Source organism: Anopheles arabiensis, chromosome 3 (assembly GCF_016920715.1).
Source record: "Anopheles arabiensis isolate DONGOLA chromosome 3, AaraD3, whole genome shotgun sequence".
Lineage (NCBI taxonomy): Eukaryota > Metazoa > Arthropoda > Insecta > Diptera > Culicidae > Anopheles > Anopheles arabiensis.
In genome coordinates, this window is record NC_053518.1 from 56,303,322 (window position 1) to 56,323,471 (window position 20,150).

Sequence of the window (20,150 nt, forward strand, 5' to 3'; positions counted from 1 at the left end):
TGGATTAAAAAATTAGCAGGAAATATTTAGTAGCTGAACGTCATTTTTTTCTGAAATGATGGAAACATTTTCCTTTATTAGCGACTTATATAAATTTATTCTTTGGATGAATGTTTTGACATTCATGATCTTGAAAACAATTATTTCACCTTCAAAACAAATAATACGGAAAAGAGTCACTTGCATAACAAGTAAAGCACTTGTTAATAATTATTAACAATCGATTCGCTGGCACAGTGTTGTTTTTTGTGATTCCCGAAAGAGGCAGACACATAATATGTTTAGTGTGGCTAGCGTCTACCACTGATCGCAAGCTAAGCGAAAGATGCAAGGTCACTCTTTAGTCAAATCCCACGACAAGTGAAAATTTTTTTTAGTGTCCCTAAATTAAAAATAAATAATAAGAAAGCTTAAAAACACTTGTTTTTACTGAAACAATAATTTACTGCGGACGAGTCCTGTTGCAGTGTGCAACAGCACTGGAATGGCTTAAACTCGTTGTGAGGGATTCCACTGCATTTTATTAGGGAGACCTTTACTATAAGAGAACTAGCTTTTCCAAATCTATCCTGAAGTGAAACCAATTGATAATTTTTCTATACCACTTATGCATTTTGTTATTCTTACAATAATTGTCCTTTTTACTGCAATAATTGTTCATTATTCATTTCGGAATGTAATTACTTGCATTGAGTGTCATAGAAAATAGAACACTTCCCGTAATTGCACTTGCTCTCCTTTTAAGTCAGGTAATGCAAATGTTTGAAAAAAAAAACTCTTTGTTCAGTTATAAATGTCAAATAAGAGACAAATCGAGATGTCAACCACGCATCATATTGGGTTTTCCAAGTCTCTACCGTTTCTGCACATCATTTCAGCGTTTTCTAAGTCAGTTTCGAATGTAAACATTGTTATTCACCGCGTGCAAAATGTTATTCCGCACTGATTTTCATTTGCATCATAATAATTTTTATTTTCTTCAGCATAATTTTCAACACTTCAACAGGCAACTGCCATCGTTTTTCACCGAAACTCCCAATCACATCACCCGTTGACAGTTGAAGTGTTGAAATTGTTGGAGAAATTAAAAATTATTATGATGAAAATGAAACATCAGAGTGATGTGAAATATCTTCTTGCACTTGGACTTCAAGTGACCTGGAAAACCCCGCCTCCCAGATGTTTTTCACCGCCTCCCAGATGTTTTTCAACAGCTGTCATACATTGTATTGGCATCACAATAATGTTTCAGTTCTTCCACATGACTTTCAACACATCATAACTGTCAAACTCAATCCAGCTTGAGACGTGTTGAAAATCATGTGGAAGAACTGAAACTGAACTATTGTGATGCGAATGCAGTACAGGGTTTTCCAAGTCACTTTCGAATGTGCACATAATTATTCACGGCATTCAAGATGTTTTTCAACAGCTGCCAAATGGTTTATTTGTTTCAAAATGAAATTTCAGTTTCAACACATGATTTTCAGCACATAATAAAGAACTGTCAAATTCAATCCAGCTTGGCTCGTGTTGAAAATAATGCGGGAGAAATTAAAAATTATTGTGATGGAAATGAAATGTCAGATTGATGTGGATTAACATCTTGCAAGCGGAGAATAACAATGTTTACATTCGAAAGTGAATTGAAAAATCCTTTATTTTATAGCTTTTGAAAAACATCTCGCAAGCAATGAAAAATGTTGTGCACATTGGAAATTGGCTCAGAAGCCCTGTAATACCAGATATGAGTTTTGTTACTTCCTCTCTAACAATCGAGTCACATAATAGCCGTGATAATCATTGAATGTAGAATGTAAATGTTTCTATAAATAATCATGTTCATTGCAATAATTCAGGCAATGGCAAATATGAGCAACGTACACTGAATACCACTCTTTTTTTTTAAGAATATACGATAATTTGGATGGAACGTGAATTCATCATACAGCTTGGAACGATATTTGCCTCGCATTTGTAAACGTTTGAACACTATAAAAAATAAAAATGGTCATAATTGAAGTAAATAACAGTAATGAGAAGCTGAATAATGCTCATATGAATAACAAACTGGTAACTTACTAATGGGGCTAGTTAACTTTGAAAACTCTTCCCAAAGGGTCAAACTCATTAAAACAAAAATACCCTCGGGTGCACCGTCCATTCTTCTTCTTTTGCTGTTTGCGAAAATGTATACCATTCTAACGAACAGCTACGAGTGGAAGATAGAGAGACAGTTGAAGAGTCACGCAAAAGACGCGCCCTGAGCTATCCTTTAACGAAGCATAAAAATAAGAGCCCATTTTAAGCATCAACTTCGCACGAAGATGTGCAGTGATTGCTTCGCATTGCAGTGGAAAAGTGCCCAAACTCTTTAGCCGACGATGAAGATTATGAAGAGGTGCTTCTCCGACATATCTGTATTTTCCAAGCATGTAAACTATGTGGGAACAAAAGTGTGTGTGTGTGTGTGTGTGTGTGTGTGTGTGTGTGTGTGTGTGTGTGTGTGTGTGTGTGTGTGTGTGTGTGTGTGTGTGTGTGTGTGTGTGTGTGTGTGTGTGATGAATGATACCTAAATAAATAAATAATACATTTAAATTGAATAGGGCAAATAAAACTACTTCATTAATATCATGTAATTTATTATTTTAAAGACATTTTTGGTCAAGCCGGATTCTATCCATACACAATACAATGTGCTTAGCTGCTTTAAAACGCGTTGAACGTTATTCGTAATACTTAATTCTAATTATTTTAATTCAGCAGCTACCATAACAGTGACAACTGTTTGTGGCAATTTACTTCAAATTCAGAAGAGATAAATGAAAACATGTTAATGTATGATTTGTATGCACTGGTATTTTACGAATTTGCATGTTTATTTCCAATTTTTTAAACTATTATTACTCAACTTATTACAAAAAAAACGGATTGAGGACCTCAATATAACTGTAATAAACAACATAACTAGTTTTACGATTAGTTGGTTTTCAAACAGTATAACAGCATTTGTATTTCATTCTTCCTCTTCTTTTTTTTTTGTTGAAGATGATGATTGGCGCAACAACTATTGTGAGTCTACATTTACCTGCTTAACCCTAATGCGCTTTAAGTTTGAGTAGTTGGAGAATACTGATAAATGTGTATGTAACGGTTATCAATGAAAAAATTAAAAAAACTCGCTTTTAACAAAATGACAAATATAAACGGTGGTAATTAAAATCTTCGTATCTAGGAATCGTCGTAACTCAACTGGGTGGTAAATTAAGGGTCTCCTGTATTAGGCGGTGTTAGAAAAATTGCATAAGTTCTTCAGGTAACATGAATCAATTAATTTTGTTTAGTTTCTCAGCTATATGTTACATAAATTCTGCTCTATGTTACTGTGAACATACTGTGTCCAGATACAAGCGAACATATAATAAAATGAAACTTCAAATGTGTTCTACTTGTTTCTTCCCATTGTCTTTATCCTGCAGTATGCGGCCTTATCCTTCATGCATTTTGTCACAAGATTCTCTGAATGTCGTTTTGCAGTATATCCTTTTCGTTCATGGAGAGATATTCAGAGGATACAGGAGACACATATAGTGCAAAATATGAAGCATTTACTATTCCAATGAAATAGATCGTTTGTACCACGTTTGCTCAGCAAATTGCAACAGAACGAGCGTTTGCAAACGTGGCACGCTACTGCGGTGCAGCCATTTGATTGAAAATAAGTTCAGAGAAAGTTTTGCTGTTGTTGCACTTTTCATTTCATACGAGATTTCATCCTTCGTCGAAACACAAACATACAGAGAATCGGTCTATTTTCGAAGGAATCTAATTTTTTAGGGAAGCTTGCGCCGCACTTTTTTTATGCTGAGTGTAAACTCACAAAGTACTGTGTCGAACCTGTATCATTAGTGACAAATTGATGTTGTTTTTTTTCATACCATTTGCTTGATTGCTTTATTTTAACAAAAATATTTAAACGCTTATTAAGACATCCGGTCTATTCGAAACACGCGCCGCTGCTGCAATACTGGACCATCTCATGGACCAGAATCGACTATTCGATTGCATGGTACTAAGAAGTCTATGTAGTCTGTATAAACCGCCATGACATAATTATTTTAGTTTCAATTTAACAAACGGCTTCAAAGAAATTAAAAACATTTTCTAAAATTAATTTTAATATAGATGAAAATATTTAACTACTCCATGTCACGAAATAAGTACAAAGCACTCACTATTAAAGCTATCATGTAAAAATAATGCTAGAAATGCTATTGTTAGCCGCCATTGGATTAAGAGTTGAAAGTAGCGATCTGTTGTCTTTCCCCGAAAGTAAATTTGCTACGTCATCACTTTAGCAAACATTTTGTAGTCAATTAGCAAGCACTATGCACGGCCAATGCAAACAAACCGAGGCTAAACCATTTCTTGAGTCTTGCGTTGGACAGCGTCAGCAACAATAATCCCCACTATGGCCAAAGTTATCCCAATAATTGCTAACGTTAGCCTAATTAAAATTTATAGAACCTTACCAACCATTCCTACCAGCTTACAGATGATTATAGGGAAGCAATGCCAACAAGCCAGCTGTGCTCCGGTGCTGAAATTATTTCAGAAATATACATAAAGTATGCGAAGAAACACAAAACAAACATCAGTTCATTGCACGAAGAAACGGGAAAGCCAAGTTTTGCCACATTCCAACAAACATAAACGCCCCTCTATATCATAGCATTGGACATATTTGCAGAACACATACCATTCAAAGGACCTTTTGTGCCTGTGGCAGTGAAAAGATGGGCATAACTCCCACGGCTAATTAATTCCTTACGTTATAAACACCGATACCGTGCAATAGAGAGCACGCTTATCGGGCGTTGCAAAATGGTGTACCAGTTACTGCAAAATCTGTGTTGTTGGACATAATATACTTTCCATTTTTTCAATCTTGTCTAGTGCATGTGCAGGAAAAAGGACTATTGAAGAAAAACAAGTTAAGATGTAGTTTTTGTTTAGTTAACAAAAAAACAAGGAACCTTCCTTTATTCGCACCCAAAGAAGTGACAATAAGATTACTAAATGAAATACAGCGAAAAAAAAATGCCAGCAAAGCAAGGGGTGAAATATCGAAAACGTATTCCCATCTAACTTCGAAGTCTGTACGCATAAGAGAACAAACTTTTGCAGCTACATATAAGATGCTAATTAATGAATACAAAACATCCTCTACCTAATTACATATTCATTGGCCAGGATGCAATTAATGCTAATTACTTTTCTCTTTAATCATTACAAAATCGCGACGTTTTGACACCGGCACCGTGCACTTGACGGGATTTTAATTAAATAATTTCATCCCATACGGAATCAAATAAAGGAAGAAAATGCATCCCATCTGTATTCCAACCGAACTTAAAAATGAACATTACGGTACGGTGAAAAACTCTGGTCAAAAACAAATTCACGCTTACAGCTTGCGGCGTTTTAGAAAATGTTTGAAAAAGCCCTAGAAAACTACTTCCATTTTATTTGCGAAGTTAAAATATCCTGTGCAGATGGTTTGATATTTGGTTACAAATTATTCCATAAATGTGCTTTTTATCGAAATAAATCAAATATCCATGTCGATGTGGTAATTATCTTTTATCTTCCTCTCTTTATCTACCAGTATTATTTTATTTATTTTTTCCAATTAACAATCCAGCTACGATCTGAAATTTTCCTTCACATCGCATACAATACAAATGCTCAACCATATGAACATGAGAAGCACACATGTGAGTTGATAACTCTGTTTAGCTTGTAGCATTAATGTTATGCTATGACTGATTTTCTCTTATCAAACCGATGCCGAATGCAGCAGTGAGCTGGTTTTGCGTTTTACACAAGATATGATGGGATTATTAATAAATGTTATTCATTCCTTTTCGTTCAATCGCTACGTTTCTGCTCGCATGAGATTATGACAGAAGGCATTTTGTTTCATTTCGATAGCCAATAACAATTACTTTTTTGATGGTTTTTTAATACATCAACAGGAAAACTACACCTCTTAATTTTATACGGAAAGGATGGAAAATAAATCTTTGGATGCTGAAATTCACATTGCCATGAAACAATACTTTTATTTTTTCTTATATTTTTAACACATTTTCCGTAAACTATACGCATTGTATAGTTCGAGCCAGTCTCGTGGTACAGTCGTCAACTCGCGCGACTTAACAACATGCCCGTTATAGCAGCTTCAAGCCCCGAAAAGGCCGAGCCCTCATGTATAGGACTGACTATCCTGCTATGGGGTAATCAATAAGTCTCTGAAAACCAATCCCAATACGGTGGTTACAGACAGGGCTTGGCCGTCAACAGTTGTTGTATCAAAGAAAAAGAAAAAAATAAGCATTGTGTTGAAACATAAATGAAAAAAAAAGATTATTTTTAATGATTTTTTTGCATAATCTACAACAGGAAACATATTTCTTGTTTCAAAATAGCTGTAATTTTTAAAATGTAATCAATCAATCATATAATACAATTCAGGCAAACTATTTCTCAAGCAACCTGAAATCTTTCTATTATGTGAAATCTATATATGATTGACCATTTCCTTTGATTCAAAATTCCTGTTTTGCCGGCAATTTACAATCATCTCATCCTTAAACACACTCGGATCAGTATAAACAAGTAACACGGAATAAAACCCAAACACACGTTACAAAAGGAATACCAGAAAACGGATCAGGTCGTAATAAAAATTGCAATCATATTTCTGCTGATTGAAAAAGTTTATCTACATTTATGAATTTGTGCACAGAGACACACACTCGGAAGGGAAGGGTGCACCGTGGCCGAATCGAATTCAGGATAGTAGAAATTGATTTTCGGTCCGATACTGAACCGGATGAACGGAAAAGGATGTCGCAATTGTGCTGTGATGGTCGTCTCAAAGTGAAATGCTGATTGTATTTGCTAAAAGAAGGAGGATGGAAGAGATAAGGATTGTGTGACACACGCACTTAACCTCCATATCCTGCAACAACAGCCGGAACCGGATACGTACGTAACGTCCAGAAGATTGGAAACTGGTTGGTTGCAATTATTCGCTTGTAAGCATTTTAGTCAACCGGGGATTCAAGATATTCAGTTTAGGTAATGCGCGTTTAAACGAAATGGTCTGTGTGTGCTTAAACAGAACGTTTCCGATAGGTTTCGAGTATGGAACAAATGCACATAAATAAGCAAAACATACAAGTTGTTAGAGTTTAACAAACCACTTTTAAATTTCATACACGATTGTTCCGTTTACAAATAAAATAAAATAAAGCCGTTTCTAATTTTTGAAACAGAGTGATTGTGAAAAGTACCATTATACGATAATTAGCGAAAATAATATTCAATTTCATGTAAATAAATAATCAAATAAATACATAACTTACAATCACTTAATTAATCACTCTCGTGCTGCTTGATTAAAAGTTTTTTAATACTTTTTCTCTTGCAGTGGAATCAATCAACGACCACACAATCAATGTACAGCCGATTCGAACTCACCATTCCGGCAGCGTGTCAGCAACAACAATGGGACACACGACAGTTACACCTAATACACCCGCCACTACGATCCAATCGTCGGTCTCAGCCACTGCAAACCTGGTTGCCGCGACCGGCTTAGCCAAGGACTGTGCCGGGTGCGGGAAGCGTATAACCGAGCGCTTTCTATTGAAAGCACTAGATATCTTCTGGCACGAAGATTGCCTCAAGTGTGGTTGCTGTGATTGCCGCCTGGGAGAGGTCGGCTCAACATTGTATACTAAAGCGAATCTTATCCTATGTAAGCGAGACTACCTTAGACTATTCGGCACGACTGGATACTGTGCCGCTTGCAACAAGGTGATACCGGCATTCGAAATGGTAATGCGTGCCAAAAACAATGTCTATCATCTAGAATGCTTCGCATGCCAACAGTGCAATCATAGGTACGGAAGAGAGGAATCATTTTTGCAACTTCGATACTAGCAAGCAATTTACCCTATTTATATATTAACCTTTTCTTCTTTTCATTCATACCAGATTCTGCGTTGGCGATCGTTTCTATTTATGTGATAATAAAATTCTATGCGAATATGACTACGAAGAGCGATTGGTGTTTGCTAGTATGGCCTGTAATCCGTCTAGCTTGGCGCATATTCGGAGGCAAGTTAGTAATTTACAGGTAAAATCAAAACACCCTTAGATGAATCCCTCCCCGGTTTGAATGCTCCCGCATACATCATGGCTTACATTTTCTATGTTACATTTTCACATTGCGTTTGTTACCTCTACCGATTTTTTTAATCCGACATACCATATTCATTTTTTTGTGTGTATTTCCTTATTTACATTATATTATCATTCGGAGGTATAAGTGTAGCTATAAAATGGGCAGTAACTGAATTTCTTGATTTAATAGCCTCATATTCGCTTAGCCAGTAACCTGTGGGATGACTACCTTTAGGCATTATGATCATAAGAGTTTTAAACATTGCAGGCATTGCTGTTATAAACATGTTATTATTTAGATTTAGTTTATCGTTAATCGCTTCCTGATCACTACTGATGATACACGAAGCTCAATATTATAATGACGGTGTGCAAGGGATCCAAAGTATGACAAACGAATAGTAGCTTTTTAGGGTGCTTGTGTAATGGTTGGAAATAATTTACGCGCGGCATCGGCAAGACACCGTAAAGCTTGGTTACGAGTTTAATATCACGCCTGTGACAATAAATGGAGCATTACAAACAACCGAAGGTATTGTTGGTTGCCCGATTTGTGTCATCAAGAAAATATAACTGACATCTGGAAGCACGTTTATTGTGCCTGCTTTCAAAAGATTATAACAGCAACGCCCAAAATGTCTATAAAACGTGATTGAACGTTACCCCGTTGATATTTCATCAACACGTGGTTTCAAAATAAACTGGATTCTTTACGGCCTGCTGCAGTTGCGTCTTTCAGCCTATGTGTAGCGAATACGGCATGGGGACGCAAATGTTGATTCTGCTCCTTCTTTGGTCAATTACAGCAGCTTTAAAATCTACGTACCATTTGTTTTAAAATGCTAGTGTATAAACCCAAATTGTGTAACAAAAAAAACTGTGTTTGTGTAATTCCAACATACCTTTAAATATTTAAAAATATTAGAAACCAACGACCGAAAATAGAATAGAACACACATAACTTAAAGTAATAATATTCTTAGTATTCGTATAACAAAAAGAACAATCCAATTCAATGCTGTGATTTCTGAATGAACCCACATACCGACCCTTTAAATCAGATGTGTCAAACTCATTTATTCATGGTCTCATGCTCAAGGGCCACATGTTAACTAGAAAATCCTTTCGTGTGCCGAATATTCCTACGTCCATTTTAAATATCGATGCTAAAGGTATTCCATTTCAAATACAGACTGGATTAATCATAACTTCGTAGCGTCGCGGGCCGCATACAGAACCCTCAGCGGGACGCCAGTTTGACATATCTACTCTATACAATATGTGTAATTTGGTATTATTGGTATTATTGGTATTAAATTAGTATTAATTGAATAAAATCTATTTAATTAATTGAATAAAATCTAAAAATATTTTCAAAAAAGGAAACGATTTCATATTTTCTATTGATTTTTAATTAAATTAAAATTCTAAATTAAATTGAGTGAAAAGAATACAAAATATAGTTTTTTGATAATGTTTAGCTTGCAAATTACACAAAAACGCAAATATGAAAATTCCATAGAAAAAAAACGAAGTAGTATTCAATTCCACAACTATTTACATTATTTTCTGCAATAACATATGAAACATATGCAATAACCTTCTTTTTTGAGTTGGGGAAAATAATAAATTTATATTTATTTTACAAGACGCCATATGTTGATAACAAAATAGAAGAAGAAGAAGAAGAAGAAGAAGAAAAAGCGAAAGAAGAAGAAGAAGAAGAAGAAGAAGAAGAAGAAGAAGAAGAAGAAAAAAAGTAGAAGAAGAAGAAGAAAAAGAAGAAGAAGAATAATAATAAGAAGAAGAAAAAGATTTTTTTTTATAAATTTATGATTTCTGACATTCAGGAACATACATTTAAATTGTATTAAATAGTTTCACTGAATCTAATTGTCCCCCATGTTATCATGACTACCGGGACAAACATTTCAATCGCTAGGACTTTCGAAGATTATTTGACATGCAAAAAATTAAATGTAAACAGACGCTATTTATAAAAATTAGAAAATAACTCATTAGATTTGTTTTGAAAATTTATAGTGCATCGCATAGTGCTGTTGTCAATTTAAAGAGTGCAATATTTATATCGCTTGAACAACTGGTTCTAACAATACTTCTTCCAACGACTTTGAAATATTTTACTAGAAAAAAAAGTATGTCGAAACTGGAGTGTGTCTAAGCTTGTAGTTTTCAATTATCAAAATAAATACAAACCTTAATTTTCATTTAATTTCATTCTGAAATTCATTTTTGTTGTAAAACTTTCAATTATTAATATGATTGTTGTATTAACAAGGATGATTTCAAAAAAACAACTGTGGGTACCAACAAACAGGGCCACATAAAGTAAACGTAGCCAAAGCAGCAAAGTGAACTAGAGTTTCTAACGTCAAGACTAAAATTATAAATTCAGTACAATGTGGCTTACTAACGTTTTGCCTAGATACCACAATGGTTGATAATCGTATTGATGCACCCAGGAGCTATACAATTTGCTTTCGTGCTTACCGATAAAACAAGCCATAGGTCACATGTGATCTACCAAAGCTCGTATGTAACATAGCTAGCCTGTTATGGATAGCAGATATACGTTTGATACGGCTCTATTTCGCCATAAGCAACGCAACGTCTTTGTGAATTCGTTGTAAAACAAGCACCAAAAACACACACACACACTCTCTCTCTCTATTGGATAAACGACAAGAATAACTATTTACGTATGTAGAAGAAAATTATACAATTTACTATAATTAGATTTTATTTGGATATGTTTCTCAGTAAACTTAGAGAGATGGGTCATTTGTGAAAACTTTCATGTGGCACCATCATACCATCATACTTGCTAACACCATCCGACATACACTTTTGCGTACGGAGCGGTTGAATCATCAGCTCAACCATTGTATTGATGCCGGCACGCGAAAACGATCCGTCGCTTATGGCTGAAGAATATCCCTAGCGCCGAAAGAGAATAGACAAGGCAAAAAGTGTAGAAGTTTCAAAGTATGAACTATTTTAAAATGTGTAACTGCATTGTTATCTATGATTGAGATCATGTTATGGCCTTTCAACACAAAGCAGTGTCAGCGAGCACTGCAAAATATGACGCAGAACAACCATACATGCCCTTGGGTCATGTTTTGTTTGGTTTGTTTGCTTTTTTAGTTTGCTCGTCTTTGCCGCTTCGTAAAATCTATGGCGAATCTCAAGCAATTTGCAACCTGAAGTAGTTTATGACTTGGTTTTCGGTGATGTGCTAAACCGCACTTTCATAAACAAGACATTCTCTGCGCGATGAGGTCAAACATCAAACTAGCATTACGTGTGATGGGACTGTTGGAAGTTCGTTTTTACTTTATAATTAGGTATATGCAAACAACACGACTCTTGATTAGCTATCCAGTAACAAATTATGGCACATGTGATTTAGTGAGTTTGATAGCAGATATGCATGACTTAAATGCACAGATCAACATTGTATGCATTTTGCATTGGCATGTTATTTTAGATCTTAATTACCTAAATTTTAAAAACTGGATATTGATCATATCATGCATAGTTAGAAAAAGGACAAAATATAACATTCTAAACTTTGTTCAAGCGAAACCCTTTCAAATTGTTTTTCTATAATGTGTGTATAAATTCATGACGTACACCATCTACAAATACTGTCGTAAATAGATGCGTTGAATGTTGGAACAAAATGGAATACACACCCACACTAATGGACGGATAAAATCACACAATGGTCGTGGTTGGAGGCATTTGAAAATGTATAAATTAAGGATGAATGGGGCAAGAGAAATCAACAAATATGTTTAATGAATTTAATTAAAATTTTGTAACAGAGCAGGACCGCACCATATGCAGTCCTATCACAGATCCTTTGTCTCCCATTCCTATATACTCCTAATAAGCTGCTCGTTTTTTTGTGGCAATGAATTCGAAGCCATTTCTGAGATTGACTGAGAGCAAAAAAAAACAGTACTATTCTTTTATTTTACGAAACAAATCCACAGACGACCAACCAAAACGTTTGCCAAAATGGTATGCAACGCTTGTCAACGCTGTGACTGTTTTTCGTTGCACTTTTATCATTAATTAAAACGAATAAATCAGTTTTGCAGGAGCCGGCGCTCTTAAATAATAACAAATTCAGCGAGTGAATGTACTCGTTCAAGGATATATGGTGAACATAAATGCTATAATATATGAATTTACTTTACTTATTTGTGGTAGAGTTCGGTTTCCATAGCTTGTTGCAGCTCGGTCCATAAGCCTCGGTCTGAAAGGTATTTTTTCCAACAACTGGTCATTTAGTAGCTTGTGTAGCAGTACTTTAAGCTAATTATTTGAACCGAAAACGAAAAATCGTCGTCATGAAAAAACAAAGCTGACCAATTAAGCTCAAGTGAGCGATGTTTTTTTAAGTCATGGCTACAAATTATTTGACGTACTGATGTGTACAGGTCAGATGTGTACGAGAGAGCTGATTTAGAATAATAAATGCACAATGATACGCGTGGCGTAAAGTAAAACGGGGTAAAATAGGTAACTAAAAGAATAAAAAGGCAGTGGTCAACAAAACGGATACACATTTATTGTGAACATAAGCTAAAAAGCTCAACGCAAATTAGCGCGCATACGCCTTCATTTTGAGAGCACAAAAGAAAATTAATTATAAACAGGATAATAACTTTTCTTGTGCATCTTTAATCTTTTGCAGATAATTAAAAATTTATAATTAGAATACACAGAGAACAGATCTAGCGATAAAGTGGAATGGAGTGCAATGGAACTCGGTGTGTGTTTAGCTACAAGAAGGAACCTGTACACGGCAACGTACGACAAATAAAACACTGGAAAACCATTTCGCTAAATAATTAGTACTCACTCTTCATATTTACATGCGAAAATGAAGAGGAAAAAAAGGATTCGTGTTACGAAAATAATTGAAAGTTTGGAGAAAAATAGTGTAAGCTGTGAAGTATTGATTAATGTCGAGTACTTCTTTTACCTTGCCCTAATTCCAAAAAGAAAAGAAAAACTTGTAATGCATTTTTAGCAGATTATGCACGTATTTGAGTATTTAGTTTTAAAAAGGATTTTTATTTTTTTCATTCGTGTTCTTTTTTTAAATATTGTCACATCTTTCTCTCCTTACATTTTACAATCCTAATTAAAACGAGTCCTATATTTACTCATTTTCGTTCGTTTCCATTCTTTAATATTCAGCTCCCCTTTTTCGCACTCCTTCGTAATATATAGCATTGTTCCGCAGTCTCCCCCCCTCCCCCCCTATCTCTCTCTTTCTCTCTATCTCTCTCTCTCTCTCTCTCTCTCTCTCACACTCTCTCTCCATCTCCTCTCTTTCTCTCTCTCCTCTCTTACTCTTTCTCCCTTGATTATAACCATTTCTTGTGCAATCCCTGCATTCCTCATATAAAAGCATAAATAATGTAAAAATGTTTAACGATGTTTCGCCTTAATTAAATATGTACATTTTTTGTTCTTTTCCTTCTTTTGCGCTCTGCCTGTTGTCTGAAATGAATCGAAATCCATGCAAAACCGTAGCCCACTGGAGAAAACCATCTCGCGAGTGCCGGACGTTTGCCACCAACCAGTATTAATCGATCTCCATACGTAGCAGAAAAGGCCGGATTGGTCCAACAACAACAACAGCAGCACCAACAATCACCATCTCAACAACAACAACCCTCTGCAACAGTTGCGGTAGCGACTACATCATCGGCAACGTCGATAGCACCAACAACGTGCGAATCACATCCATCCTGCTTACCAGCTACTTCGTCCTCAATGCATCAAATCCAGCCCGGAAGTAGCAATCTTCAGCAGCAACATTCCACACAACAGCCGCAACACCCACAGCAGCAGCAGCAGCAACAACAACAGCATCATCATCATCATCCAAGCAACCCGGGTCCACATCGAGACGATGGTTCCAGCGGCTATGGAAGTCCCGATTCAGAAACGTTCGAAATGTCCAACAATCAATGACGTTTGATTTCGGGCATTACCAAAATGTGCTGATGATGCACAAAAGAATGTTTTTTGTTTGCGACAGTAACGCGGTAACGGAAAAGTTAAGTTTGGTGCATTTTTACGTTGCAAACTTTTACGTAATTATTGGAAGGCGACTCTATGTACTCAACTCAAAAGTTCTAGTCAAATTAGATGAGCCAACAGTTTTCATAGCAGGGAATCCAGCAGCTAAATAAGAGTTTCTCTTGGTTGAATATAGGCTCAATTTCGTTCCTATGCTTTTCATTATAGATAAAAGGAATGCAATCTTCTTTTCTTGCTCCAATTTATTATCTATATAATATGATAGCGAACGCCTTATCACAATACACTGGCGAATGGCAGCGTAACGGCGAAAAAATAGGAAAGCACGGTACCGCAGGTAATACAAATCCGGTGGCAAATATAATAAATATCAAAGGTTTATCAACGGACTTCACATGTCCATACGCAAGGAAATAATTAATCGAAACGACTTTCGCCCTCACTATCACCAATAACTCTATTAATCTGGGTCTTCCAAAGACTGTCCTGCATTATGAAGTACGTGCTGATTATTTTTTAAATTTTTTTGTACCGTTGAAAACTTTCCACTGGCCCATTATTTTAAGTCCCATTACATTCCTTAGTTTATCATTATTTTTATAAAACTATATCGACAAAAAGTTCAGTGCATAGTGATAACTATGTCGAATACTTTACAATGTTATCGAAATATTCATATGTATTATTTCGCAGTAATAAATTGTTGAATAAATAGTTTGAAGAACAACGTGTTCTTTTTCCCACTTCCACGCACGTTAGCATTCCAGATACGTGTCTCTCCTTCTTGGCGCATACGATCTACGCAGAGATAACCAGATTAATGTAGACTTACTTGACATAATTATACATCATGACGGAATAGTCAGTGAGTCCATGCATCCGGAAGGTAGTGCATGAACGAGAACCAAGCTGCGTCCGGTTTTACAAGAACCAGTTTCATTTCGGCAGACTCTTCAATAAACCTCTTGGCCGCTCCGTAACGTTGAAATACAAAAGTGTAATAACTTTTCCTTCACAAAGTACCGCAGCATAACTGGATAGTTGGTTCTGCATATGGGAATAATGTCTGGACGGGAAGCGAACACGCTCTTCTTCAATGTTGATTTTTTCCTCTTTTCTTTAACTGCTTTAATTGTTCGATCCTAATCCCATCAATTGCACATTTTGTTCTGCTATATCCTCTTTTTAAACATATCCCAGATTCATATTTTGTTCCGTGTATAGTAATGTAAAAACTGTTAAATTATTGTCTAGGTACAGCGGTGTAGTAAAAGTATTTCATGCTATGCTCGTAGTAGCAGAAGTACGGCGCCAAGTATGTATTTGTTTTAAGCAACGTCAGTTTACTATTTGCTTTGATAAAGGCAAACGATTAGAAAATAAAATGACCAGACTATGTACAGTTTGCTTGCTTTACACGTAATTCAAATCACAACTAAGCGAAGAGCTACTCTAAGAACTATTTTAGGCAGACTAATATAAAATACTAAATAAACACAACCTCGGAGACTTGCAGTAGCTGTAGCAGCCCGTAAATACATTACGATTTACACAGAACATGTAAACATGCTATGCGGATAGTCGTGCCAGTATGTATTACTATACGATGGAAAAGGAAGACACTGTAGCAATGACATGTTCCAAGCATAGGTAATGTGTAAAAGGTTTTTTTTTAACAAATCGAATATTATAAGAAGAACATTGCACTCGGATGTAAAAACAAGTTTGACCTGAGAACTACACCTAACAATAATTCGCACACTTATATAGTAATGAAAGCCAATGTAAATACGATTTCAATAATAACTGCAATCTAAAAGTAACAATAAAATTGTCATCTATGAAGAAACTCGCTTACATTGACTCCAATTGTATGCGATTCTTTACAGCATACTAGCGGTGACATGGCGGTTCATTTAATGCGAACAATAAGAACCACGGAAAGAACACCACATACATGTAAGTCACAACATTATAGGTATCGACTTTCTGCTCTGAAATATACACAAGTGATTGTTGATTGTCGTTCGACCCAATTGTCAATTTGTAGCCAGCAAAGGAGCGATCAGCTAATGGCAATAATTTGATATAAACGCTTAATTCGGTCCAATGTTGTTTATTCAATTATAAACATGCTTTCTTCTAGATTTTGTTTACAAATTGAATATATTTCACATTTTTAGTTGATCTTAGTAGCTTGCCCAAGGCTTTTGGCTAAGGCGAACATAAATGGTACGATTTGTTAAACCTATGTAAAGATATTAATAGTTAAACTAAATGTTAGAAAAGCATAGAACGATATATTCATATCGATGATCAGATCTCATTCTTCGAAGAAATAATTATTAATCCTATTCACTACATTTCTTTACCAGCAGTGCTTTTGCTATTTTTGAATGGCAAACAAAAGAGTATGTTAAATTTGTCAGTCGCAATCGAATGCCTTCCGTAATCGCACTAAGACATGTCGCTGTTAAATATCAATTCAAAGAAATATGTATTCGTATACGAAAATATTCAATCTCGTCACGAATGAATGGAAAACTTGGATCATAATTTCTTTTCTTTTTGCCTAAAATTCGTCGTGCCGCGTTAAAGCCTCACCAAAATCGGTCGCCTGCGACCCGACAAACAGGTCGTACTTTTCAATAATTTCCTCCTTTGTTAGCTTTTCATCTGCGTCAGAGTCTGCCTCGTAGATCAAATGACGGGCTTCGGCTTCCGCATGGTCAAAGTCCGCCGGAGTGATCCAATCTTTCACCTCCTGGTTGTCCATGAAGCCATCCTTATTTTTGTCACTGCAATGTAAAATATCAACAGGGTAAGACGGTTTCGCACCTTTTTGTGTAACCATACATACCGGAAGTTGGTAAAGGTTTCGCGTTCGTGTTTTACCCAATCCGGTTCTTCTTCATTCTGTTCACCTTGCCGATACATATCGCCAATGTACTCTTCGACTGACACCTTTCCGTCACTATCCTTGTCAATGTCCTCGATGGTCTCCGTTACTACAACGTCGCGCATGTGACTGCTTTCCTCGGGATGGAGAAAATCGGTAAACTCTTCCCTCGTGAGTTCATCATCTCCGTCACGATCCGCAATGCTCCAGCGGCGTCGGTCGCGCTTCATCATAGTGCGGTAGGAAAAATGTTCATCGCTCGGATGGTCCGGTTCCTGCGCCGCAAGCTCGTCCAGGAATCCATACACATTCTTGCGGTATGTGTCCCAGTGCACCTTCTCCGTGTTGTTCGGATTATGCGTCTTCCACTGACGGTTGACATCATCGTCGATGTAGCGCCTCTGTGTGTACTGAATCCACGCTTTCAGCTCAGACATATTAACGAACCCATCATTGTCTCTGTCTATTTTATCTACGATGAGTCTGGCGAAATAGTGAAATCATTTTAACCAATTAGCGACACAATTGTTGCACTTTAATGCATGCTACGCGGCGCGACGTGATTACGCGATTAATTCCCATCTATCCAAGCTTACCATATTGTGCGTCGGCTCGCGTTTACTTACCCCAAGCGTCTTCTGCTTTCGTCCGCTTCGAGCTGATCAAACGTTTTAGCATCTTCGCCAAGAAATGCTTCGTGATCGTACTGTTTGTTATGCTCATCGTTTTGATAATGTTGCGCATGGCTTAGGGGATCATGATCCAACACTCGTTTTTCCTCCGGCTTTGGGATAGCAGACACGGCGTAGTTGAACAACAAGCAGATGCTCATTGCGAATACGAACATCGTTTTCATTGTTATTGTTTAGGATGGACTTTTTCGGGTGTAGTTTCCGTTTGCGTTCAATTCACCTAAAAATGCTGGAAACGGCCAAAGAAAATGGATGATCTCCAAGCATTAGAACTAGAAATGTGTTAACTTCATTTTTAATTACATGTGCAGCATTCGACAACATATGAGCATTGTCAAAGTAACAATTAGTACCAGCTTCAGAAAAAATAACTAATATCAATTCTAAAGATCACTAAGCTTGGACCATTCAGTAAAGAGCGCCATAAACGTTAAAACAGTGTGTCAAATTAGGCCACGTCATATCCCGTAAATCAAGACTGTCCAATAACCAGAAGGATGCAAATAATGTGAAATAGAACTTACTATATTGAGCCTCTATATTGAGTCACACGAACTTGGAGTTTACCACAGAAAAGAACTCCTCTTATAGGTAAAATCTATTCATAATGACACTACAATAACGAAATATATGAGGCCTGGACGTGTAACAGAATTAACACCGTTCTGATGTGCCTTGTGTGGATGCTGAACTAAAACTAAATTCTGTACTGCTTCTTCAAATAAACATAAACCACGTTGCGTCGGCGGTCCACGGGAGACGATAGACGGGTTAAATGAGCATAAGCGGAAGTAAACCAAGACGAGAAGAAAACTTCGTCGGTTCAAACATCGGTCGACCAATGGCCAAAGCGACATGCAGCAGAATATGACTCTTCACCGCATGAACGCCTATGCTGATGTAATGCGACCCGTTGGTATTGGTGTTATTACTGCCGGCTCTTGGAGCGATAAGCGTATCTTGCTGTACACTGTAACGGGAAAAACTTGCAGTTTCCTTCCATCAAATCGCCAACATTTTGAATGCTCGTTCGCTGTAAACTTCTTGCTTTCTTTATGTTACTGCAGGTTAATGTTTGTTTAGAAAATGCTACAAAGCAACACGTATTTTAAGCCATATTTTCTAGATAAAAGAAAGAAAATTGTAAAAAAAATAACACAACACAAATTCTTTCATTATTTTCGACTGAGAGTACGAGAGTAGGGGGGGGGGATTCATTTTGCTCACAGTGCCAGTCATCTGCATGCTGGGGGAATCTGTTGCATGTGGTGCCGGATGATGGAAAAACCATGTGTAGCGCACGATGAACACAACGGAGGCGGCGGTATCCGTGTAGGCAAATAACACGAAAAATAGTTCACTCACAATTCCACAATTCCAGATGGTGTTAGTGGCATAAAAATAACAGCCGATTCGGCACAACCAGCGCTACGTGGAATACCAAGCCATCTTGAGCATTTCGAAGAACCATTATACAAAATGAACAAGGGAAATGTTTTATTCAAAGATTTTCAATATCACTTACGTATGAATAGCACTAATAACACGCCACTTTTTCACTGTAAGATATGTACAACATAGTAAAAGAGATTTTTTTTGACTAATAATTAAACATAACGAAGCTAATATCGAATTTGACATTGAGATATTTAAATTTGTTTGCCAATATGCAAGTGAATAATTAAATAAAAAAAGTAAATAGGTAAATACTTACAACTCTACCGGCAATTTACATTGAAATAATTTTCTATTCACCAATCACGACACTTTCATATTTGTAAACACAAGAATAATGAATAGGTAGAGGTCTCATACGATTTATAAAATGACATTGTGCTGATGATGAATGACAGATTGCGTCAAAACCGCGACCAAGATACATAAGCTGCAATAAAATAAGCTGCATTTTCGAATATAAAGTCTACACATCTTGGCGATGAGCGAATTTCGCTGTTGCCATACAACGGCATGGCGCAAGACAACGGGAGCAATACAATGCTCAAATATTTGTCAATTTTGCGTGGAATTCTCGTGAAGTTATTTTTCTATTTTTATTACTTAAGGCTGGAAATAGACGAACCGAGATCATCGCGGTACCGCGAAATTCGCGCCTTGTTTATAACAGTTGTATAACAATAGAGCTGTCAAATCTTCCACGCCTCCAATCGCGCCTGCTGTTTCGCAGAGATACTCAACTTCGGTATTGCTGAGAT

At 36.5% G+C, this 20,150-nt stretch overlaps 2 protein-coding genes across 8 annotated transcripts in view; one reads left to right on the forward strand and one right to left on the reverse strand.

Moving 5' to 3' along the window:
* The window catches only part of LOC120903706 (LIM/homeobox protein Lhx6-like), a 47,078-nt gene extending 32,011 nt beyond the window's left edge, over positions 1-15,067 (forward strand). For 4 of the 5 annotated variants that reach the window (XM_040313295.1, XM_040313300.1, XM_040313296.1 and 1 more), the window contains 3 exons: positions 7,499-7,973; positions 8,068-8,209; positions 13,834-15,067. In XM_040313295.1, coding sequence (XP_040169229.1) covers positions 7,499-7,973; positions 8,068-8,209; positions 13,834-14,277 — 1,061 coding nt within the window. In that variant the 3' untranslated portion in view covers positions 14,278-15,067. The remainder of the gene's footprint in view (positions 1-7,498; positions 7,974-8,067; positions 8,210-13,833) is intronic. The other variant, XM_040313299.1, reaches the window with a different exon arrangement.
* Positions 15,068-16,446: 1,379 nt separating this feature from the next.
* LOC120903708 (calumenin) lies at positions 16,447-19,768 on the reverse strand. Of its 3 annotated transcripts, XM_040313304.1 has the most exons (5): positions 19,652-19,712; positions 19,463-19,496; positions 17,872-18,166; positions 17,207-17,728; positions 16,447-17,144 (listed from the first exon to the last, which is right to left on the reverse strand). In XM_040313304.1, the coding sequence occupies exons 3-5, from the start codon at positions 18,099-18,101 to the stop codon at positions 16,919-16,921; spliced, it is 978 nt and encodes a 325-aa protein (XP_040169238.1). In that variant the 5' UTR covers positions 18,102-18,166; positions 19,463-19,496; positions 19,652-19,712; the 3' UTR covers positions 16,447-16,918. The 3 variants fall into 3 exon arrangements, with proteins under 3 accessions (XP_040169238.1, XP_040169237.1, XP_040169236.1); XM_040313303.1 differs by lacking the exon at positions 19,463-19,496 and having other exon boundaries at positions 19,652-19,768; XM_040313302.1 differs by lacking the exons at positions 19,463-19,496; positions 19,652-19,712 and adding an exon at positions 18,462-19,055.
* Between the last annotated feature and the right edge of the window lie 382 nt (positions 19,769-20,150).

What these genes read in the sequence shown, in the direction of transcription:
- LOC120903708 (XM_040313303.1), bottom strand. Translation starts at nt 18,101, where the DNA reads ATGAAAACGATGTTCGTATTCGCAATGAGCATCTGCTTGTTGTTCAAC. An exon ending in GAAAGCAGAAGACGCTTGGG is followed by an intron (nt 17,729 to 17,871) that starts GTAAGTAAACGC and finishes CTATTTCGCCAG; the next exon opens with ACTCATCGTAGATAAAATAG. An exon ending in GAAACCTTTACCAACTTCCG is followed by an intron (nt 17,145 to 17,206) that starts GTATGTATGGTT and finishes TTTACATTGCAG; the next exon opens with TGACAAAAATAAGGATGGCT.